General features: G+C 33.7%; 1 protein-coding gene across 3 annotated transcripts in view; it reads right to left on the bottom strand.

Annotated features, from left to right (window-relative positions):
• The window catches only part of VPS13A (vacuolar protein sorting 13 homolog A), a 159541-nt gene that overhangs the window by 22069 nt on the left and 119427 nt on the right, over nt 1-18045 (bottom strand). For 2 of the 3 annotated variants that reach the window (XM_081152259.1, XM_081152260.1), the window contains exons 56-68: nt 17424-17570; nt 17146-17227; nt 16004-16073; nt 14841-14946; nt 12065-12178; nt 10855-11000; nt 9754-9835; nt 8602-8715; nt 7651-7726; nt 7399-7562; nt 7028-7073; nt 6795-6918; nt 1271-1385 (exon numbers count right to left, since the gene is read on the bottom strand). In XM_081152259.1, coding sequence (XP_081008385.1) covers nt 1271-1385; nt 6795-6918; nt 7028-7073; nt 7399-7562; nt 7651-7726; nt 8602-8715; nt 9754-9835; nt 10855-11000; nt 12065-12178; nt 14841-14946; nt 16004-16073; nt 17146-17227; nt 17424-17570 — 1386 coding nt within the window. Of the gene's footprint in view, nt 1-582; nt 1079-1270; nt 1386-6794; nt 6919-7027; nt 7074-7398; nt 7563-7650; nt 7727-8601; nt 8716-9753; nt 9836-10854; nt 11001-12064; nt 12179-14840; nt 14947-16003; nt 16074-17145; nt 17228-17423; nt 17571-18045 lie in introns of those variants that run through there. The other variant, XM_081152261.1, reaches the window with a different exon arrangement.

The raw sequence follows: 18045 nt of genomic DNA on the forward strand, positions 1-18045 counted from the left end.
CTTAAACTTGACAATATTAAAAATTTCTAGGCTATAGAGGGTCATATTCCCACAGTTCATTATCACCTTGAATATTATCAAGTCTATACAAAATAATGATTCTTTGTTTTCAAAATATAATTTAATTTAATATTCCACACCTAAAGCACACAGACTACTTTAAATTGGTATAACCTATCATGGTGAGTATTCCTTGCACCATGACTCAGTTTTTTAGGAAGAAAGTTAACTAAACAGATAAAATACTCTACCTCCAAACTATTGTTCCAAAAGCTAACTTTCCTTACTAAAAAATAGTTGGCTTTCTTGTGAACTACTTATCAAATGCCAAAAGGTTTTTTTAAATTTATCTTTTATTGTTGACAGTATTGCAGACGTCCCCATTTTTTCCCCATTGACCCCCTCCATCCCACCCCCACCACCCCTTTCCAAGGCCTTCCCCACACTATTGTCTGTGTCCATGGGTTATGCATATATGCATATAAATTCTTTGGTTAATCTCTTCCCACCTACCCACCCCTGCCTTCCCTCTGAGATTTGTCAGTATGTTCCATGTTTCTATGTCTCTGGATCTATTTTGTTCATCAGTTTATTTTGTTTTTAAATGGACTGCACAAGCAGAAAGCAGAGAGGGTTTTGGCAACTTGAGCATCTTCAAAAGAAAAACATAAGAACCCAGAAGTTCAAATAGCAATGGTCCTGATTATTTCCTTATCCATGTCTAATTGGATGTGAGAATTATATCCAATATAAAAGCACCTATTGGTTTGATAAAGAGAAGGATGTACCCTAAACAGAAATGGTCTAATTGGCTAAAAAGTACCATCAACTATGAGGGTATATAGGCACAATGGCTTTCGATAAATCTAGCAAATCCAGCAGAGAACTAAGAATACCCTATAAAAAGATCAGATTCACTAAAAATCCTCTACAAAAGTTACCAATACAAAAGCTTTTCTTTGTATTCAAAACAGTGAAACAGCTGTATGTAGTTTGTAAATTTTAAGACTAAAATCTATTGTTGGCTTTCAGTTGCAAAGTCATGCATTAACTGTTTTCATATCAAACTTTTTGATGCCTGTAAAAAAGAAAAAAAAAATCTTATAGTAAATAAATGTACATTAAAACCTAAGTAAATATAAGAAACTTATAAATGGAATCAAGCAAAACATATAGAAGTCCAAATAACCTCATATATATTTAAAGCATTACATAGCTACTTTTGACAAAGCTAAATTAATCTTAACTTATAAAATACTTCTTTACCCACCTGTAACATTTGATTTCCAGTACCATCCCTCAACCTGTAAGGTCTGATAACTCCATCTTCATTAAAGAACCGAGGGGGTCGCAGGCTCTCCACTTCATCAGAAGACTCTGTGGCCCTAGAGGAAAAAAATATAACTTGATTTTTTAAAGTATTAAAAATTCATAGTATTTAAAATACATTTACTAAAAAGAATCTTCTTTTGGATACAATAAGACTATTCTATCCCTTCTCTTAAAATTTGTCTTTATGACACTAATACATGTAAGTTCTCTACAGAAATGTAGAACTGTGAAGAAGTTTGTTTATAACGTCTCTTGGACTTTCTTTGTAGATCATAGAAACAGCAAGTGATAAGTATCGCTGTTTCTCTTCCGATTTAAAAACCTTTAAATTCTTTTTCTTTTCCTATGATACTATCTAGCTCCTCCAGTACTATGCTAAATATAAGAGAGGATTTCAGGCATCCTTACTCATTCCTAAAAGGGAAAGCTTCTAAGAGTTCTCCATGAAATACTGGTATTAGCAGTGGTGTTTTTTTTAAGGCATCTTTTGTCAAGCCAAGAAATTTCATTTCTGCTCTTAGTTGTTTATAGTCCTTTTTTGGTTATTGTTACTATTTTTAAAAATCTTGAATGGGCAATAAATTTTAAATAAGGATTTTTTTCCTGATCATTGCTGTGATCATATGGTTTATTTCTATCAATCTAAATGCTATAAATCACATTGCATGGTTTTCTAATGTTCAAATACGCTCACATCCCTCACATTTCTACTTGGGATTATATGTATTATTTGAAATACATATATGCATTGTTAAATTTCATACTGTAATATTTTATTTAACATTTTCAACTATATGAACCTACATGAGAATGTCCCTTTGTTTGTTCATTCATTCAACAAACATTCACACAGTGAATAAATATTTATTATATAAACATACCTTACCACATAATTTATCTACCTGTATAGACACATATACAGGGATAGTATCTCCAATTAAAAGCAGAGATTGGCAAAATGGACAAAAAATATGATTCAACTATATGAACACTATTCATGAGAGACTCACTTTAGAGTCAAAGACACAAATAAATTGAAAGTAAAAGGATGTAAAAAGATATGCCATGAAAACAGTAACCAAAAGAGAGCTGGAATGGTTATACTAAGATAAAAAAATTAGACTTGAAACAAAAAATTCTTATTAGACACAAAGGACATTTTACAACAAGAAAAGGGCCAATACATCAAAAAGATACAAAAAGTAGAAAGATACAAGTATTTAACAAAAGAGCCCCTAAATACACAAAGCAAAAACTGACAGAACTGAAAAGAGAAGAAGATAATTCAATAATAACACTGATTTTAATACCCAACTTTCAATAATGGATACCAAAAAGACAGAAGATCAGCAAGGAAAAAGAAGACTTGAACAAGCACTATAACCCACTAGACCTAACAGACATCTATAGAACACTAAATCCAATAACAGCAAACTACATATTCTTCTTAAGTGCACATGAAACACTCCCGAGGAATGACTATATATTACACCATAAAACACGTCTCAATAAATATAAAAGTACTGAAACATACAAAGTATTTTATCTGACCACACAGAATAAAATTAGAAATCTATTAAGAGAAGACAATTTGGGAAATTCACAAATTTGTGGAAATTAAGCAGCAGAAGCCTAAATAACTAAAGGTCACAGAAGGAAATCACAAAGGAAAGTAACTACTTTGAGACAAATTAAAACAAAAATACAACAAACCAAAACTTAGTGGGATGCAGTAAAGACAGTGCTGAGGGAAATTTATAGCTGTGAAAACAAACACTTAATGGATAATCTAACTTAACACTTGAGATACTAGAAAAAGAAAAGCAAACTAAGCCTGAAGCTAGCAAGAAGAAAGAAAATAATAAAGATTAGAGTATAAATAATGAAATAGGAAATAGAAAAACAATGGAGGGAATAGATGAAGCCAAAAATTGGTTTATTGATAAAGTCAACAAAAATGACAAAGCATTAGCTGGACTGACAAAGAAAAAAAAGAAAGAGGATTTAAATTGACTGAAGAAATAGATAATCTGGTTAGACCTACATCAAATAAAGAGATTGAATTAGTAATCAAAAAACTTACCAGAAATAAAAGTCAAATCCATATGGCTTCACTGGTGAATTTTATCAAATGTTTAAAGAAAAATGAACACAAATCCTCCACAAACTCTTCCCCCAAAAATGAGGAAGAGAAAACACTTCCTAAACCATTCTATGAGGACAGTATTACTCTAATATCAAAACCAGACAAAGACATCACAAGAAAACTACAGACCAATGTCTCTTATAAATATATAATGCAAAAATCCTCAAAAACCATTAGCGAACTAAATTCAGCAGCACATAAAAAGGGTTATACATCATGACCAAATGGGATTTATCCCAGATATGCAATGTTGGTTTAACATATGAAAATCAACTAATGTAATATGCTATATTAATAGAACAAAGGAAAAAACAAACAATATCAATTTAATTGATACAGAAAAAGCATTTGACAAAATTCAACATATTTTCATAAGGCACTTGACAAATTCAGAATAGAAGGGCACTTTCTCCACCTGACAAAAGACTTTACAAAAATCCATAGCTTACATCAGAGTTGTGAAAGAAAAAAATCTTTTCCCCTAAAATTAGGAGCAAGACAGAGATGTCTGCTCTTGGGACTTCTATTCAACATTGTACTAGAGGTTTTAGCAAAGGCAATTAGGCAAGAAAAGGAAACAAAAGGCATCCAGATCTGAAAGAAAAAAGTAAAACTACCTTTATATTCAGATGATATGATCTTATGTATATAGGAAACCCTAATGAAACCACAAAATGACTATTACAGATAATAAGTTTGGTAAGGCTGCATAATATAAGGTCAATACACAAAAACTAGTTGTATTTTTATGTACCAGCAATACACAATTTAAAAATGAAATTAAAACATTTATAACACCCAAAATAATAAACTGCTTAGAAATAAAATTAAGAAGACGCATACTAAAAACCACAAAATATCACTGAAAGAAACTAAAGACCTAAATAAATGGAAAGATATTCATTTTCATAGGCTGAAAACAATGTTGTTAATATGGCGTTAATCTCCAAATTGATCTATGTATTCAATACAATCTCTATCAAAGTCCCAGCTGTCTTTTCTGCAGAAATTGACAAACTGATCCTAAAATTCATATGGAAATTCAAGTGACTCAGAAAATACCTAAACAATCTTGAAAAAGAAGAACAAAGAGGACTCACACTTTCTGATTTCAAAACTTACTACAAAGCTACGATAATCCAAACTGTGTTATTGGCATAAGGATGGATGTCTAGAATACTGGAATAAAACTGAGAGTCCAGAAATAAACTCAAATGTATGGTCAATTGATTTTAGAAAATGGTACGTACATTCAATAGGGAAAATATAGTCTTTTCCACAAATGATAATGGGACTAGACATGCACATGCAAAAGAATAAATTTGGATCCAACCTCATTTCATATACAAAAATTAATTAAAATGGATCAAAGACTTGACTTTAGAAGGTAAAACTATAACTCAGCTAGAAGAAAATATAGGTGTAAATCTTCATGACCTTTGACTAGGTAATGCTTTCTTAGGTGTCACCAAAGCACAAGGAACCAACAAAAATACAGATAAATTAGACCTGATCAAAAAACACTATCAGGAAAGCTAAGACAATACACAACTCTTACAACTCAACAATCAAGAAACAACCAGCCCAATTAAAAAAATGTAAAAGTGTCTGAGCAGACATTTCTCCAGGGCAGATACAAATGGAAGTTCCCAAAGATATCAGGCTTGGTGCTCGCTTCGGCAGCACATATACCAAAGATATCAGGCTTGAATCCCTGGAACCTTTGAATGTTATTTTATATGGTAAAGTCTGTGCAGATGTTATTAATTTAAGGATTTTGAGATGAGGTAATAATCTGGGATTATCTGGGTGGGCTCTAAATGTCACAAGTGTCTCATGAGAGAAGCAGAGGGAGATGAGACATACAGAGGAGAAGGTGACGTAAAGATGAAGGCAGAGATAGAAATGATACAACCATAAACCAAGAAATGCCGCTGCAGCGACCAGCAGATGGTGTGAGAGGCAAGGCACAAATTCTTCCTTCCAGAGGGAGCGCAGTCCTGCTGAAGCCTTGATCTCTGACTTCCAGACTCCAGAGCAGTGAGAATAAACTTCTATTGTTTAAGCCATCAAGTTTGTAATAATTTGTTACAGCAGCCATTAGGCAACATGATATAGTTTACGAAGAATCTCTGCATTATTTCCTGCAACTGCATGTGACTGTAAAATATCTCAATTTAAAAGAAAACAACTACCATATTTCAAGCAATATTCTAAGTGCTGTGTAAACACAAAAGCCAGTGCATTCACAGAACTTACATACTAGCAGGAGAGACAAAAAAACAAGGGAAAATGTAGAGTGTATTAAACAGTGGTAAGAGCTAAAGAGAAAAAAAATAAAGGAGGGAAGAGAGATATGAAGTATCTGAGGTGGGGGTAGAGGATAAACTGAAATTTTAGGGTTGCCATGGAAGGCCTCACTGGGAGGACTTCTGAATAAAGAAGGGGACCAAGCTGAAACAGAGGGAAGTGTTCTAAAGGAGGGGAATAATTCCTCTGTTGTAAGTTCCATGACTGATTTTCAAATCAATGCTCTCACATAAGATGAATGGTGTGTGTGTGGCGGGGTGGGGGGGGCGGTTAGGAAGATGTTTGAGAACTGAGGTTTGACCGTACCAAAGGATTAGGAAGATATCCATCCACATAGTTTTCTGAATTAGGTCTCATTAAAAGGAATAAAACACAGAACAATAATAAATAAATAATACATACATACATAAATTAGGTCTCATTAGCATGAATTTAATCAATTGTGGTATGTGTTGCAAATTTCTAGAATAGAGGTAACAATAATGCAAATACTAAATTTCAGTTTTAAGCTACATTTAATTTGGAAGAAGAGAGGGCATATTTTAAAATTTATGCAAATAAAGAGAAATAGAGAAAATGGATGTAATAATCTTTAACAAAATAATATCATAAAGGAAGGGCGAACACAAGTGAGTTTGAACCCAGAATAGAAAATGCCATTCTCTGTTCTCCCCAAAAGGCAACAATATTACATTTCCTAATTTTATAGCTGACAAATAGCATTACATTCTTGTAATGTATTTTGATCAAGATAATGAAAAAGCTTGCTTGCCATACCTTTCCTGCCAAGGCTGCTGGGAATAAATGAGGAGTAAAGTAACTGATAGTTATCAAGTTGAAAGAACTTGACAACAACTTGAAAAAAATACCAAAAGGAATTAGGAAGATCACATGCAACTTGCTGTATTATAGATTTTATAACTAAGTGCCTCAAGCCAAACGGCAGGTTTATTTCATTCTCGTGGCTTAAGCATTTGACTCATACCCAGCGTGAAAGTAAGTTTACCTTTTTATCCCCTGAAACGTGCTGCTAGCCATGTCTATGATGCCTCCAGTTGGTCTTGCCACTGCTCCAACTAAGCCTTTCCCGACACCTTTAAAGAAACCGCTTGCTCCTTCTTTTTGAGCTCCTACAAATAAAAAAGACAAAGTCTTACACAATTAGATTAAGAATGAAAATGGAATCAACTTGTGAAAGACTTGGTAATATATATCACCCAAAGAAACTATTATACTTGCCTTTGATTGGTTTTGTAACAATTCCTGTTATGCCACTTACAAAACCCTAAAAGGAAAGCACAATTGAAAATTTATAATACTTTTACACGATGCCTTGACAGACCAAGTCCGGTTTATAAAAAAAAATTACAAAAAAATACAGAGTTGTGCTCTCTAGATACCATAAGAATTAACATATTTCCTAAGCATTTTATTTAAACAAAATACTTTTGGAGGTTCCTGACATATTTCATATAGGCCACAAACCACTGCTCCTCCAACATCCAAATAATACTTGAAGGAGTGAAAGTTATATATCTATTTCCTTATTCACAGAACGTGGCTTTAAAAGATATTTCCTATGATGTTCACAACACTGGGAAACATCTTACAGAAACTAAGCCTTTTCCTCCACGAGTGATGCCTTCTCTGAGGCCAGCTGGTTGCTTATTCATGGCCTCTCTCCTCTTCTGCTGGTAGTCTTCATCCATAGTTATAGCTGCCACACCTTTAGCCATAGCACTGGTGATTCTGGAGGCAGCACCAGCTAATCCACCTAGCAGAAACGATCCTATCTTTAGTAAAAGCAAATATATCACTTACTTTCTAGCATAATCATACTTGGGAGGCATTCTGTTTCTTACCAACAGCTCCTCCAACTAATGCCTTCAGTCCTAGTGCCATTCCCTCCACAAACTCTTCAGGACCCTGAATGGCTCCCTAAAAGGTCAAAAATAATAACAACAAATAAGGTTATGTTTACTTTTAAAGGTGAACTAACTGGTATGAGGAAAACAGTAGCGACAAAAAGAATAAAGATGTCCCCAAGAAAGCGACACCAGCAGAAAACTTCACATTAACAGAACTCCCAGAGGTGTTTTGACATTGCAAGTCAAAAGGATTAAATGTTGCAAGTTAATCCAAACTTAGAAAGGTAACTGACTATATTCATCAAAGAGTACAAAAGATGTTTGCTCTGTACTGTAAGCTATATGATGAGAAGGTGAACACAGACTACTCAATATTTTTTAACAAAATAAATAAAAACACTCTAATTCTTAATATATCTAATCTTTTAAATTACATTGTACAAAATAAATATGAGTTTTGCTATATTTTTCATTATCACTTATTCTTATAAATGTGAAAGTAGGAGAGTTTTGAACATTCTGACAGCAATTTTTAAAGGACATGGAAAAAAAATCATAATTTTTGCCATTAATGAGGATTGCTTTGCACAGGTGCCAACTTGCAGGGTTATTTTTACTGTCCCATACTACTGTGCATAGCAGGACTGCCTGTCCATGAAACTCTTCCTTCTACTATAGTGCAAAGTTTATCCACCTTTAATATTCTAACACTTAAAATTCAGTGTATTTTTTGTAAAGTCTTAAGTTTAAAATTTGAGAGAAAAGGTAAAAATTTCCTCTCAAATTTCTCAAAAGCTCTTACCATTGTTTGCTGCAAAATAATGTCCCTTTGCAGTGCCTCCCAAAATCTATTTACACCTACAACTCCAGTTAACAATCAGAATGCATTATTCTTTCAAAAGCATTAGTGTGATACATTGTACAATGCAAAAATAACTATTTTACCTGGTAAGGTTCATAGAAAAATGCTTCTACACCTTCAGAAAATTCTCTAATCAAGCCAAAGGGATTTCCCAAAACTTCAAGTCCAAGAATGAGTACATACATCTGCTTAATGGCCTAAAAATATGAACATTAATCAATGTGGATAATAAGACTTAGTATTTTTTCTTGTATTTAGTGCACATATCCAATTTTTCAGGCTAACACCCTTATCATCAATTTCATCACTTAAACCATCTATCATCTTATTCATAACTAGTCATAGTTTTTAAAAAGCAATTCAGTGATAAGAGTACTAGAAATAATATGAAATATTTACATAATGCTTTAGAATATTCAAAATACTTTTAGTACTATGTGTGACAGTTGTTAATCACTTTATAGACACTAAAGAAACATACAGGCCAAATGATGTCAGGGCGATGCAGGGGTTAAATGCCAAAACTAGTATCCAAACCCAGACCTCTTGAGTCATGCTCAGTGATATGTCCACTATTCAACAGCTGTCTCAGATGCTCTATAAGTCATGTCAAAATACTGAAGTCTTTCCAAAGGCAGAAAAAAATCCACTGAAATAATATATCTAGCAGCCTCAACAATTCAATTACATAAAAATGCCCTGTGTTCATCAGTTAGCTACTAATAGTTTCCCTTGAACCTATTTTTTTAAGTAAGTGTGGTGAATTACTTAATATTTTATTTAAAGGTTTATGTCTAGTCCATGCTGATCCAGAAAAGATTTTGGTACCTGGCTGAAAATTAGAAGGACAGAAAATTGAAATAGTCATTAGTCTCAATGTCTTTCTACAATTCTTTTTTATTTTTACTTATTGATCTGAGAGAAAGGCAGAGGCACAGAGAGAGAGAGAAACATCAATTTGTTGTTCCACTTATTTATGCATTCATTGGTTGATTCTTATAGGTGCCCTGACTGGGGATCAAACCCACAACCTTGGTGTATTGGGATGAAGCTCTAATCAACTGAACAACCCAGCCAGAGCCTCTTTCTACAATTCTGAAAATAAAACACATGTTTTAAAATTTTGAAAATGGCTATTAACTTCCTTGCCAAATCTACATCATATTATGTACAGACACACGCAGTTTCAATATTTTATATCACTCTGCCCCTTTGTAAAATAATCTCAGACAAACCTGTTTTGAATAGTGTCTTACTACTTCAGACTGCAGTTCGGATGTTGTATGAAACTGATAGTTGAGTTCAAAAAATGCAAGCCTGGAAAAAAAAAACATATAAATGTACAAATGTGTGTGTATGTGTGTGTGTGTGTGTGTGTATGTGAAGGAAGGGAGAGAGGGAAGGAGGGAGGGAGGAAGGAAGGGGGGGGGAGGGAAGGGGGGAGGGAATTTTTAATTTTAAGGTTTTATTTTCTTTAGAATTTTTCTCCAAATCTTTCCTTCTAGTACATTTCCCCATAAAATTAGAAAAGCTCTTTTATATACATCTCTGCACACTGTGGTCAAAGAAAGCTCTAAAATATCTGATAAAAGCTATGGATCTTATCCTCAGAAAAGCCACCAATGTACACATATTTACAACTTAGAGGATTCAGAGACCCTTGGATCCCACTCATGTACATGAACTTGTATTTGTCAATTATGTCCTATCATGGCCCACACAGACAATATTTGACACACTGAGATAAATGTCTTCAAACCTATGTTCTTTAATTTGACTATTATCTAACTTTATCCAGACTTAGAGTTATCTCTTATTGGATTCATTGATTCTTACTAGTATTCTTAGTAACAGTTTCAGGTGCTGAAAAGGGCATTCTCATCTAAAGTCTCCGCTCAGACTCTGAGTCTCTGGTCAGATACTCTAATAGCTTCCATTAAGACTCATAATAAAATGTAAATTCCTGACTATAACATTTAAACTAATCCCTTCATTTCCCCTATCATGACATTCATTTTTTTCTAGTCACATATGCTTTGAAGAGTCTTGATCCCATAGGCCTTGAAGTCACATCTTTTAAGCACCACACCTTTGGGCACACACAGCTCCTTAGGAATTCTTCCCTAGGCCCGAGAGGCCTTATATAATGCACAAACATGCATGATCCCTGGCCCTGTTTCTTAAGGGTTACCTACATTATATTCCATTTAACAGCAAAAACCATATTGTGCCTTAAGATCTTCAATGTACTTTACACATTTTTCACTTATAAATTTTTAGATAAATGTAAAATGGACTTGATTTCATCAGTTTATAGATTTGAAAATTAAACATACTTAAAAACTACATCTTGTACATCTGTAAGGGTGGCACCAATACTCTTCAGCAAAAGATTTAAAGAATGAATTGCAATCAATCCTTCATGATGTTCTGAATCTTTAGCTGCTTCTTTACCCGAACTCAGTGAAACGCTTAAATGCAACTAATGAGATAAAGAGATAAACATGTAAATCAGTATCTTCATAATGAAAATATTAACTTTTAATATTCAATTTTATTTTAAATTCACTACACCATAAATAAAATTTCGAAGTTATCAGGACTATGCCAAAATTAATAAGTAAAAAGTTAAAAAAGATTTAGAAGCTAATATAGCCCTTTTTAAAATTTAAATTCAGCAATGTGAGATGATATGATATTTAATTCAATCTAATTCTTTTGGGAAATCTAGGAAAATATTAATTTTTATACATTTTTAAATGATAATAATCTAGAAGTTAAAGTTGTTGAAAATAAGTATCTCCACAAGTGAATGTTTCAACTATTAGAACTAAGCTAGCAGGATGAAGCCAGTTAAAAAGTATTTTTGTGCTATGTGCATATACATTCTGTATGCATAGTTGTACAATAACTTTCTTCAAGTATTCTGTAAGCAACTCATAGAAACTTTGAGTAAAGAACTTACACTTAGTTCCATTCAATGTTCAAATAATAAATCAAGATTATTTTATAAATTAAAACTTACACACTATAGTTAATACTGTATTGCATATTTGAAAGTTGCTAAGAAAATAAATCTTAAAAGTTCTCATCACACAATAAATAAATAAATTACAATACTATAGAGTGACAGATGGTAACATATTATGATGATCATTTCACAGTGTATACAAATATCAAATCATTACACTGTACACCTGAAATGAATTTAATGTTATGTGTCAATTAAAAGAAAAACTTATACACACATCATATACAAAATTTAGAAAACTGTTATTAAACACCTTAACACTAAGGTAATATAATGTCAGGTCAAGACATAAACATATAAACACATGCTGTGGGTGGTGCCACTATTGTTTCCACATGATAAAAATTTAAAAGAATTATTGCTTTGTTATTTATTTATATTTGCAATTGTGAAGCTACAGAATTTATAAACTATCAAAGAACATACTTTTAATACTATGTCTACCCAACAGACCCAGTAAATTTGCTCTTACCTGGATTATAATGGATAATAAAAATAACTTATTTTTCCCCTACCTTGATAGGAGATATATGAAAGTACTCATAGAGGCTGACTTGTGATGAGTCTACTAATGACTCTCTTTTATATTCTTCTTGGAAAACTTCTATATCTTTTTGAAAAAGTTCAACCTATAAAGGAACATAAAATATTAAAAACTTAAGGGACCTATTTTCATGAAGTATTTAAGCCAATAGCTCACACACTGCAGAACACTCCCCTATAGTATCCAGATTCAACATTATTCATAATTAGAAAGTTACTGCCTCAGTAGAGAAACTAATATTTTTATTGCTCACAAAGTTCTGCCTGTTACTCACAAACTGATAAGCATTTCTTCTATGTTTCCATCCAATCCATGAAAAGACGCTAAGCTTTTCCTCATGTGACTAGATTTTATTCTAAAAGGTCACTAATCCAATCCATCAACACTCTTAGAACTATTTACTTTTTAAAATACATTATCCACTTGTAGCTTTTTGCTTAATGTCTTACTGATATCTACAGAGTCCATTAATATAATCAAAAAGGGGGAAGGCACTGAAAATAATTTTGCACAGATTAATTAGTTTCATTCTTGATAATCAACACTACTTCTCTTCCAAACACAAACCTAAGTTACTTCTGTGTTGAGAAATGGCCCAACGTTCACATTTTAACCTATTAAGAAAAACATCAAAATGACTGACTTCTAGGATAACAATATAAGGAACTCTTTAGAACAGTTCCCCAGCGAAACTGGTGAAATTTATTTAAAAAAGCAAAAACCCAAACATTTAAGGCTTTGATGAATGGCCCTAAGGGTATACACAAATGAAACGTCTATTCAAGAAAATCTACAAAAATTTGGTTAGAAAAGTGAGTCTGTGGTCTCAATTTCCCCACCCAGCTCAATAAGCTAGAATTCCACTCTAGACTGGTACACCCAAGAACCCAGAGCTATCTCTCTCCCCAGACTCCAACTGGAGGGCTTTCTTCCAGGGAGGCACAGGATGTCAGCATTTCTCATCCTGCCCCCAGCTACCAGCTGCTAAATAATGGGGGAGGGAAGAGCTTCCTTCTTCTGCCCAGCCTCCATTCATGGAGCAAAGGTTCTACTTTGGTGTGACACCAATACTGGAATTCTGCTCACCCTTGCTCCACCCCAAGCTCTGGTTCAGAAGTTTTACCTGGAGAGAAATACAATTTAAAGCAGACAGTTCCTAATCTCTCCTCAAAGAAACTGACTTCATTTACAATAGTGTAAAGAAATTCAAGCCTAAGAAGTGCTCTAGAATAGCGATTTTCAATCTTTTTCATCTCCTGGCACACATAAACTAATTACTAAAATTCTGCAGCACACCAAAAAATATATTTTTTGCCCATCTGACAAAAAAATAGGTATAATTTTGATTCATTTATACTGGAGCACTGTTGTTGTATTGGCTGTTGTCATTTTTTATTTGAAAATCTAAGGGAAAAGAGGTCAGTGCCCCTGACTAAACAGTCAGGTATTGTATGTTTTAAAAATTCTTGTAGCTATTGTAAATTGTGCTGCTATGAACACAGGGGTGCATATGTTCTTTCTGATCGGTGTTTGGGTTTCTTAGGATATATTCCTAGAAGTGGGATCACTGGGTCAAACGGCAGTTCCATATTTAACTTCTTGATGAAGCTCCATACTGCTTTCCGTAGTGGCTGCCCCAGCCTGCATTCCCACGAGCAGTGTGCTAGAGTGCCCTTTCTCCACATCCTTGACAGTACTTGTCGTTTGTTGATGGCAGTCATTCTGACAGGTGTGAAGCGATACCTCATTGTGGTTTTAATTTGCATCTCTCTGATGATTAGTGACTTTGAACATTTTTTCATGTCTCTTGGCCATCTGTATGTCTACTTAGATCTTTTGCCCATTTTTTAATTGGATTGCTTGTCTTCCCTTTGTCAAGGTGTATAGCCCTAAGAGCCCATCAGTAGATGAGTGGATAAAAAAGCTGTGGGACATTCACACCATGGACTATGATGCAGCTATAAAAAAGAAGAATCTATTACTCTTTGGCACAGCATGGATGGAAATGGAGAGTATTATGCTAAGCGAAATAAGCCAGTCAGAGAAAGACAAGTCCCACATGATCTCACTCATATGTGGAATCTAATGAACAAAACAAACTGATGAACAAAATAGATCCAGAGACATAGAAGCATGGAACAGACTGAGGGATCTCAGAGGGAAGGCGGGAGAGGGTGGGGAGAGATTAACCAAAGAACCTAAATGCATGTATGCATAACCCATGGACACAGACAGCAGTGTGGGGAAGGCCTGAGGGGGAGTGAATGCAGGGTGGACGGGATCAGTGGGAGGAAGGAGGGGGGCATCTGCAACACTTTCAACAGTAAAGATAAATTAAAAAAAAAAAATTCTTGCAGCACACCGGTTGAAACTCGCTGTTCTAAATTATTAATCTAAACAAAAGTAACCCAGAAAAGTAAAACAGGGAAAACAGTGCTGTGAACATGACTGATTATCCTCTGCCTCCGCCTGACTTAAAAGCTTTCTCCTACTTGCTCTCAGTTTAAAAAGAACACTTTAACTCGTCTTGCTCCTGTATAGTCTTGCTTAAGACTATTCTTAACTTGTCTTCTATAATCTGAAAATGTGATTTCTACCAATGCACTCACCACAGCAGCATAATAAACATTATATTTTAAAAGTGAAACAAAACCATTTTAACACTTGTAAGAATTTATAAGAATATAATTTCTCTCAGTCCTCTTTCCCTAACCCTGCCCATCAGTGCTGTTACTGTTAAATCTTACCTCTGTTTTTTCAGTTACTTCAGCTTCTGTCATAAGTTCTGCTAAAGCATAGACAAACCCAAGATCTAACCTGAGATCCATTTCTTGGATCAACACTTTGAAGTACCTATATTACAAAGTAGAAAACATTAAAGAGACCATCAATTTACTGTATTAAGAAAATTAGATGAGAAAAAAAGTATTAAATATTAGAATGTTAAAACTTAGGACTTTCTAGAGGAATGTCATGGAAACAGTGTTCATAATAGCAACAAACTCAAGTATGAAAATGCCTATAGAGAAGAAATCGATAAGTAAACTGTGGTATACAGTCACATAACATTATTTATGTTTATGAATAAACTCTAGCAACATACCACTAAATGAATACATTTTAGTAAAAAGTTTAATAAAAAAAAAGCAAGTCCCAGAAGTATATGTACAGCTTCAAAAATTATTTTTTTAATGGGGAGGGGTAAAAAGGAAAACTAAGAAGCTTAATGTTTACATACTCATAATACAATAAGACTATAATTTAAAAAGCATGGGAATAGTCCTGGCTGGTGTGGCTCAGTTGGTTGGAGGGCTGTCCTGTGCACCGAAAGGTGGCAGGTTCGATTCTTGGTCAGGTCACATACCCAGGTTGTGTGTTCAATCCCTGGTTGGAGCATGAGCCCCAACAGATGTTTCTCTCTCTCTCCCTTCCTCTCTCTCTAATAAAAATAAAAAATAAAAAAAATCAATGAAATAGCATACACTCGGGTGAGGATCTAAAGAAAAAAAAAAAGCAAGGGAATAAAGACAGTTTGTCTTGGTGATAGGGTAGAGAACAAGACTGGATGATGACTGAATTTGAAAATACTGTTTTCTTTCTTGTTTCTAACAATATGCAATAATCATAGAGAACTTAAGAGAGAAAACAAATAATCAAAAAAGAAAATAATAAAATGCCCATAATTTAGAAATGACTGTTGTTAATACCTAGGCGTATTTCATTCAGAGCCTTCAGATTCTCCACAATTATAAAATAATTAATAGACTTTTTCGATGACCTTTATAATTTACTATTTTACACTTAAATCTTTGACTCACTTGAAATTTACTTTTTTAAAAGAGTACAAATAACTCACATATTTAAATCAAAACATTAAATAAACACACAAGAAATGTATTAATACACTTACTTAATACGTGATATCTGGGAATGCCCTGCAGATCTCATGACAATACTGACATCTGTAAAAGGCTTTGGTGCTGTAAAGGTTAATAAATATGATTAATGGCCATGATCCTTTAAACAAAAGAAAAGAATCATTTTCTTGCAATGTAATACACATCACAATGGCCAACTAAATTATTTATTAAATTGTGAGTACCAATTAAAATTACTAATACTTGCATGATCCATTACGATCTTAATGTCACACTCCAGGATTGTTTTTGTAAATTATTTATATTTACTCTAAGGATTACTAATCCTTTAAATTAGTCAGTTTAAACTCGAAGCAAGTATTAGAATCAACAGGGAAACTCTGTGAAAACACAGATTTCAGGATCTTGCCCTGGACTTCTAGGTGGAAGGCCTTGGGCATATACACTGGTCAAAAGGCTTCCAAGTAGCTCTGGCCTGTGTTGCTCAATGGTTAGAGCATTGGCCCGCTCACCTAAGGGTTGTGGGTTTGGTTACTGGTAAAGGGCACACTGGTCAAGGGCATGCAACTCAACTGCAGGTTCATTTCCCGGCCCCATTCAGGACATGTGCGGGAGGTAACCAATCAATGTGTCTCTCTCACATTGATGTTTCTCTCTCTCTCTCTCTCTCTCCCCCCTCCCCATCCCTTCCATTCTCTCTAAAAATCAACGGAAGGAAAAAAAAAAGCTTCCATGCAGATTATGAATACTCCCTTAGAGTCAGTGATATAGAGGTGGGTGTGGAAACAAAAGGAGAGGAAAGGGAAGCAGGATAGTGGGAAGTTAAGAGAAAGTGAGGGGAAGAGGAGGGTGGAAGAAAGGACTTATCAGTCTTTCTAATCTGCAGAGGACGGGATAGTTTCCGTGGTTAGAAAACAGTCTGAATTTGAACTTCCTCACAATTTAGTCAAAGGTTCCAGTGGCTTTTAAATCAGAGGTTTAAAATTTGTAATTTTTTAAAATTAACATTTCTAAAAATGTAAATATATATTTCTAATTAATCTTTTCTTCAGCATTCAATCAGAATTTTGTTGAAGTTAGCTGAGTAAAATGGTTTAATTTCATATTTTTATAGTAAAACAAACCAAACAGCTAATACAACCATTTTTATAGCAATCTAAAGATATAAACAAACCTGAATCCATGGTGACTGACTTGGGAGGTTTAACAGGATAAAATACAAATGGAAATACAGCACCATGTATCTGGTTTTGGATCTAAAACAAGAACAAAAACTGGTCAGTATACTCATATGTTAATTACAGAACCTGACTGGAATAACAAGATTTAAGTAGAAGGAATCAAAAAGTCTAGTCCCACAGTGAAATGGAAGTGCTAAAACAGATCATGGGAATACATTAGTTTACTGCTATGTCTGTTTAGAATATAATTTGACTATCTTTTCAGACTCACCTGTATTCTGTAAATTTGAATTCTAACTGATGATTGATGTGCAGATGTGTTATATTCCACTTTTAATGCTGGCAGATAATTCCTTCGTATAGCTATTACATGTGGTTGCAGAATTTTCATGTTAGTGCCACTAGGTGTAAAGCAAACCTGAAAAATACGCCAGCCCCCAAAACACACAGAATTTCTCTTTACTCATAATTGTTAAAATTAGAAATTTGTACCAAAATTTTTAAAATATTAATGAAAATACTAGGCTAAATATTTGATTAGGTTTAGATTGAGATTTTTATAGCCCATATCCACACAATTCCCAAAAACATTCAGAAATTCCTTACAGCTTGGTTATATTGCTTTTTATGTAATTTTACTAAAATTTACCCAAAAAGTAATAAAAGATAAAATAATCTTAGAAATAAAATAAATAAAAAATTAAAAGTTACTGGTTTGTTAACCAAGTAATAGATCATTAGTATTGCAAGAGAAAGTCTGAGTCTTTACTACAGGTAATCATTCCTTTAAAATATTTTATATAAAGTATGTATGACAGAATTTATTGTTTTGTAAGGAAATACAAAAAATTTACCAGTGATTAATCTAATTACAACAGTAAAAATTAAAACTT

Source organism: Miniopterus schreibersii, assembly GCF_964146895.1.
Source record: "Miniopterus schreibersii genome assembly, chromosome: 11".
NCBI lineage: Eukaryota > Metazoa > Chordata > Mammalia > Chiroptera > Miniopteridae > Miniopterus > Miniopterus schreibersii.